The following is a 7,134-nucleotide window of genomic DNA, read 5'->3' as shown; positions in this document are numbered from 1 at the left end:
TTTAGTTGTTTTTCTGGGGTTTTATCTTGTTCCTTCATCTGGTACATAGCCCTCTGCCTTTTCATCTTGTCTATCTTTCTGTGAATGTGGTTTTTGTTCCACAGGCTGCAGGATTGTAGTTCTTCTTGCTTCTGCTGGTATGGTTGACTTTAAATCTATCATTTTGCTAGATGTTTTTTATTTGCCTTTTCTGTTCTTTTTGTTTCTGTTTTCTCTTTTTTCCTACTTAATTTTTTTTGTTTACTTCTACCTGGTTTTTTATTGAATTTCTGTTTTACCTGTACTACTACTGGCTTATTAGTTATGCCTCTTAAAAAATTTTAGTGGCTTTCATAAGTTTTACTGTATATCTCTTTATTGCATTCCCCTTTGAAATAATATTATACTACTTTATGTATAGTATAAGAACCTTCCAATAGTATACTTCCAGTTCATTTCACTCATTCTTTGTGCTGTTGTGGTTGTACATTTTACTTTTACATATATTGTACACCCCACATTTTTGGTGATAGAAATGTCTAGATCTTGATTGTGGTGATGATTACATAGTATATATGTGCTTTCAAAACTCAATAAACACTACACATAAGATAAGTATTTTACTTTATGTAAATTATATCTAAATGAATATTTGAATATAAATATAAATATATATTTTAATAAAAATATATGTGTGTATATACATATATGTGTGTGTATGTCTTTCTGTCTATAGAGAGAGTAAGAATATAGACCTAGTATAGGACTTTCCTAGACTATTTACTGTTTAATTAATTTACTGTTTAATTAATTGTAGTAATTAAATGGCATTGGTGCTAGTGGTGACAATTTGAAAAGAGTTAATGTTTAGTAGAGGGAAGTACATAATGCATACTTAGGTTATTTACCATTTAAACTTTGCCATCATTTGAGTATTATATTTATAATCAAGAGCACCTGCAAATGAGCTATTTTGTCCTCTTTTTTAAATGGACAAATGAGGAAATTTCTAAAACTGTTTGCTGTTCTTCCTTTATGTTTCTAAACCAGAGAAAGAGCAAGATTGTCTAGAATTCTGTGAAGTCCAATATAGTATCCACTTGCCCTATTTAATTTAAATTAAAATTTCAGTTCCTCAGTCATGCTGGCAACATTTCAAGTGCTCAGTAGCCACATGTTGCTAGTGACTACCATGTAGGACTGCACAGATATAAAATATTTCTATAATCACAGAAAGTTCTTTTTAAAAATAATTATTTATTTATTTATTTGGACGCACTGGGTCTTCGTTGCCGCATGCAGGATCTTCATCGCCATGTGCAGGATCTTCGTTGTGTCATGCAGGATCTTTGGTTGCAGCTTGAGAACTCTTAGTTGAAGCATGTGGAATCTAGTTCCCTGACCAGGGATTGAACCGAGGCTCCCTGCATCGGGAGTGTGGAGTATTAGCCACTGGACCACCAGGGAAGAAAGTTCTATCGGATAGCACCGTTGAAGGAAAAATTAGCACGTTGTCCATGGCTTGCCTTTCTCCTTCCTGTAATGAAAGGCTAAATCTACTTTTCCTGGCTGCTTGGATGTCCTTCTCTGAATGTATCTTCATTCTGTTTACCATTAGTCCAAAGAAAATATGAGTGATTAATCTTGAAAAATGCCTGTTACTGATCAATGAAAATCCTTAGCCAAGGTCCCCATGGATTTCTTTGGTACCAAAATTTATTAGTCACTTTTCTTTTTTCTCTCACTTGACCTGTCTGTTATTGCATATGACATTTTTGAATATGCCATTCTTTCTGGCTTTTTCCTCTTTTTGTTTGTATGACACTGTGACTTTGCCTTTTCTACTTCTATCTCTCTGATTCCTTTTTCTTAACCTTTTTAGGTTCTTGTTCCTCTGCCCATCTCTTAAATGACAGCCTTCCATAGCAGTCCATCCTTAACCTTATTTTTAACTCCCTGGACACCAGATACCACATATATGCTGAAGGCCAACAAATCTGTAAGCAGCTCAGATTTCTAACCTAAGTTCCTAATGAATATAACTACGTGGCTGCCCTAAGAGCATCCCAACCTCCATATGTCCAGAACGATTTCACTCCCTTCCTCTCTTGCGAACCTGCCTCAACCCCACCTAAGTGTGGGCCATTACCATCCACCACGCTTCTAGCTAGAAATCTGGGGCCTCTCTCATAATTCAAACCAGTTAATCAATTCCTGTTGATTTCACTCCCTAATTACCTCTGATACTGATTTTTTGTTTTTTCCCAAGGCCCTGTTTTCAGATCTTCCATATCTTCAGTTCTTCCAACTCATTTATCCTTCTCCTTCTAGTTTATTTTCCCTGCTACTGAGGAGTGATCTTCTTAAAATGCAGAGCTGATCATTTTATTTTGCTATTTAAAATCCCTCCAAGGTCTCACATTACTTTTGGCAAAAATGCAAACATCTTAGCATATCTAGTAGTCTTTTCTGGGTCTGCCTCTTCTCACCTCTCCCATCCCCATCTTTCAGTCCTCAGCTTAGAGCCTTTGTTCATTCATGTCCAGCCACTTAACTGCCTGGGGTTCTCAGAACCAGCCATGTGCTTCTCTCTCACCTCTGGGCCTTTTGAATTTTCCATTCCCTCTACTTGGGGCTGATACCTCTCCCCATCCCCCACCCCCACCCCACACACCCTTTGCTTCCTTGCCTGGCCGATTGCATCTTGTCCTTCAGGACTCCATCAGGCCTCCTCCCATCTGGGAAACATTCCCTGATATTGTCCCTCCCTGGGCTAGTCTTTGTGCCTTCCTGACTTCCCTAATGTTCTCATAGTATTCCATGCTTTTCTCTACCATAGCAGTTATTTCCCTGTATTGTAATAGCACAGAAAGTATTCAATAGCAATTTATAAAATACTCAAACAAGTGTAAACTCTGAAAATATATTTGAATTCACAGACTAATGCATCATTATAGTAACCTTCCACTGTGTTCTTATAGGTGAAGATGCTGGAAGCAGATCTGGTTTCAAAAATGCTACGAGCTGTTCTACAGTCTCATAAGAACGGAATAGCATTACCTCGGCTCCAAGGAGAGTACAGATCCTTAACTGGAGACTGGATCCCCTTCAAGCAATTAGGTTATCCTACGCTAGAAGCCTATCTGAGAAGTGTGCCAGCGGTTGTCAGGATAGAGACTAGTAGATCTGGAGAGGTAAGACGGTAATTGTGTGTTTCAGAAGAGTCAAACCAATTCTTAATTGCCTGTCTGGCACTTCCAATCTCATAATTAGGGTAGAAGTCAAAGTGAAAAGCACTAGCCAAGATCGGTAGTGATAGAGAGAACAGCATCCACAGCACAGCCAAGATTCTCATGTCTTTTGTTTTACCCTCAAATTCTTTCCGTTGTAAAAATAAGGTTTTAACCATATTAAATTAAAAATTTTCAAGTTAAACTTTACCCAGTCTCTTTGTCCAAACTAAATAACTGTACTGGAGACCTTAACTGCCTAAATGTCATACCCACTCATTATAGACCTGCTACAGCTGTTTTTGCCTAGGTCACTAATGACTTCCTGATTACCGAATCTAATAGACACTTTAAAATTCTCATCATTTGACCTACTCCTATCTATTCCTACTGTCTGGATCCTAGTTCAGCCTCTAATTGATTGATCATCACTTTTGGTTATTACAGGGCCCTCCCAACTGTTATCCCTGTCTTTAGTCCCTAGCCTGTTCTCACCTTCACACTTTCGTAACAGTGATCATGTTATTCTACAATTTTAAATCCTTTAGTTTCTCTGGAAGAATATTTTATATATAACATGGGCGATTAAGTGGTAGCAAGTAAATTTTTTATTGCATATACTCTGTGACCCAACAGTTTCACTTCTTGGTTTCTGCCTAATGTACAGTATAAAAGATATGGACAAACCACCATCCAAGACAGAAAGGCACCCATCCCCGCAATCAGTACCTTTTTCAGGGTACATTTCTATATATGTAAATATGTAGAACAGATCTGGAGTATTTCTCACCAAAAATTATAATAGTTGTCCTCTTGGGAGGGGGGTGGGTAGGGAAGCAGTGGGTAGAGGAGAAAAGGGGCCCAGGATTGGGAGAGTGGTCAGAGGTTCATGTAATCTGTAATAAATTTTATATAATGAGAAGTTATAAACTAATTAAATATTATATTAAAATAAAACTTTCTTCAGTGACCCTGGTTCTCCCAGACAGATTTAAGCCCTCCTTTCTGTCTGCTTGGCCCCTTGTAATACATCCAGTATGACACATGACATAATGTTTTCTGTTTAGTCTCTTTGCCTCTCTTTCCTTCATAAGTTTCTTGAGCATAAGGGATTTTTTTTGTTTACCCCTAACAGTAGATGTTTAATAAATATGTGTTGAATGTATAAATGATCAAATATCTGAATGAATTAATTAATAATTTAGTAATGCTTCATATAGTTACTATGCTATAATTTACTTAACTCTTTATTCTCCTATTTTGGACATTTTTAATGTTTCCAGGTTTTGACTATTAAAATAACCCCTAATGCACATATTTGGGTATGTGACTTTTTCTTCTTTTGAAATATATTCTTATATTTTCAGGAATGGAAATACTGGACCAAAGAATAGGAACATGTTTTGGCTTGTGGTGTAAAGCCTCACTGCTTTCCTGTTCTTGATTTCAACTTAGAATCAAAGACTTTAACACTAGATGGTTCTCTAGAGATAGTCTAATCTCAACAGTCTACATTCTTTTTTCAAATCCTTTTTCAAATATTGTATATATCCCACCATTTTTTTTGAAAGATAAAAAGCTGAGCTACTGTCATTTAAGTAGGTGCCAGAGGGTCCAGGCCTCTGTTTACCCTGTCTTGCTCTCACAGCCCTGAGTCACCTCCATGGAATTCTATGGCTCCATTGAACAGTTTGAAAACCCCAAATCTAAGCTCTTTGCTGTTTTACAGCTGATAATACTGAGATTTTAGAAGTAAACTGGTTTGCCCCAAGTCACCCAGCTAATCCATTGCAGTGGCAAGACTAGGATTTAGTGGTCTTTGGGAGACCACTAAATACAAATAGCAGTTACAAGTGTGTACTTTGAATTCAGAGAGATAGCCTAGCTGTGTGGCTTGAGAAGTTTGCTTAACTTTCCTGAGCCTCTTGTTTTCCCGTGTGTAAAATGGGAATAAAATATATCTCACAAATTATATGAGCTAATATATGCAAATCACAGGTTTCGTTTGGTTCATTTGTTAATCCTATAATACCTAGCACATTTTAGATGCTTAATAAATACGTTTAAGGAATAAGTGAAAGTTTCAATTTGAGGAGAGATTATTCAGTGTGCCGGACTATGCTTGATTTCTCTTGCAGAAAATATAATTTAGCTCTAACATTATCAAAGAGAGAGAGACATGAGTATTTGCATACAGCTTGATTTGGGACATATAAACACACAAAGATGCACTTTGAAAAATCAGCCTTTAGGTATCAGTGAATCTGAGAAATGTTTATCCTCTCACCTTGCCTCTCATAATTAGATTACCTGCTATGCCATGGCCTGCACAGAAACTGCAAGAATTGCTCAGCTTGTGGCTCGTCAGAGGAGTTCTAAAAGGAAAACTGGTCGCCAAGTTAATTGTCAGATGAGAGTAAAGAAAACCATGCCATTTTTTCTAGAAGGTAAGATCTTTTCACGTGCTAAAATTTTAAAGCCTGTCTATGAATATACTGTCAGATGGAAGTATTGCTTGTATTCATGATAAACTCCTTTATTTGTTAAAATTCATATGTCAAGGGAGAAGTCCTGAAGCTAGTATTTCCATTTGAAATTAAGTGAACATGATAAGCATGACTTATTAAGTAAAGTAATTATACAGTGTGAAATAACCCAGCATAGATTTTAATTAAACTTATTATGGCAAAGTGTGGTTTTACTCTTTATTTGGTGGGAAAGGCTCATCTAGAATGTTGGATGAACCAAGAACCTCTAAGTTAATGTCTTATTTAGGAAATCATGTCTTTTACTATGAATCCTCTATTTTCAGAAAAACGTGAATTATATAGTATATAAAGGTATTATAGGCAACTCAGCCTGTGTTTACTGATCATTTATCTCAAGGAGCTTATAATCATTTCTAAAACTAAATTCTCAAGAAATAGTTCAATGATGGTAGAAAAGAGTTGATGCCTAAATGCCACAAGGAGTATTTTAGACAAAGGTGCAATCATTGTGAGAATGGCAGTGGAGGGCTTCATGGCAAAGGGGAGACTTGAACCTAGACCTCTAGCAGTTGGAAGAATTTAAATTGATGGAGAAGAGATGGGAGGACTGAGATAACGGCTGAGTGTGCTGCATTTGTAAGAATGTGAGGTGACTGCCACCAAATTACTTGGTGAGTAGAGGGAAAGTAATGGGCTAGTCTAGCAGATGAAGCCACGTATTGAAGAACCTCATCTGCTAAATACATACCAATCTACTCATCCCCTGCTGATCAACCCTGTAGTGACCATCTCCTCATATTCTTTTTTTAAAAAAATTTATTTATTTATTTTTAACATGTTTATTGGAGTATAATTGCTTTATAATGGTGTGTTAGTTTCTGCTTTATAACAAAGTGAATCAGCTATACATATAAATATATCCCCTTATCTCCTCCCTCTTGCGTCTCCCTCCCACCCTCCCTATCCCCCCCCTCTAGGTGGTCGCAAAGCACCGAGCTGATCTCCCTGTGCTATGCAGCTGCTTCCCACTAGCTATCTGTTTTACATTTGGTAGTGTATATATGTCCATGCCACTCTCTTACTTCATCCCAGCTTATCCTTCCCCCTCCCCATGTCCTCAAGTCCATTCTCTATGTCTGTGTCTTTATTCCCGTCCTGGCCCTAGGTTCTTCAGAACCATTGTTTTTTGTATTTTTAACATCTTTACTGGAGTACAATTGCTTTACAATGGTGTGTTAGTTTCTGCTTTAAAACAAAGTGAATCAGCTATGCATATACATATATCCCCATATCGCTTCCCTCTTGCGTCTCCCTAACTCCCACCCTCCCTATCCCACCCCTCTAGGTGGTCACAAAGCACCGAGCTGATCTCCCTGTGCTATGCAGCTGCTTCCCACTAGCTATCTGTTTTACATTTGGTAGTGTATATATGTCCA

The 7,134-nt window shown here is 37.3% G+C and overlaps 1 protein-coding gene across 2 annotated transcripts in view; it reads left to right on the top strand.

Moving 5' to 3' along the window:
* TDRD7 (tudor domain containing 7) overlaps nucleotides 1–7,134 on the top strand; it is a 90,449-nt gene that overhangs the window by 18,297 nt on the left and 65,018 nt on the right. For both annotated transcript variants that reach the window (XM_007110590.4, XM_007110588.4), the window contains exons 2-3: nucleotides 2,961–3,173; nucleotides 5,515–5,656. In XM_007110590.4, the coding sequence (XP_007110652.2) occupies nucleotides 2,967–3,173; nucleotides 5,515–5,656 (349 nt within the window). In that variant the 5' untranslated portion in view covers nucleotides 2,961–2,966. The remainder of the gene's footprint in view (nucleotides 1–2,960; nucleotides 3,174–5,514; nucleotides 5,657–7,134) is intronic.

Source organism: Physeter macrocephalus, chromosome 9 (genome assembly GCF_002837175.3).
Source record: "Physeter macrocephalus isolate SW-GA chromosome 9, ASM283717v5, whole genome shotgun sequence".
Taxonomy (NCBI): Eukaryota; Metazoa; Chordata; class Mammalia; order Artiodactyla; family Physeteridae; genus Physeter; species Physeter macrocephalus.
The sequence above is the reverse complement of the archived record's forward strand: the minus strand, read 5'-3'. Positions and strand labels throughout refer to the sequence as shown.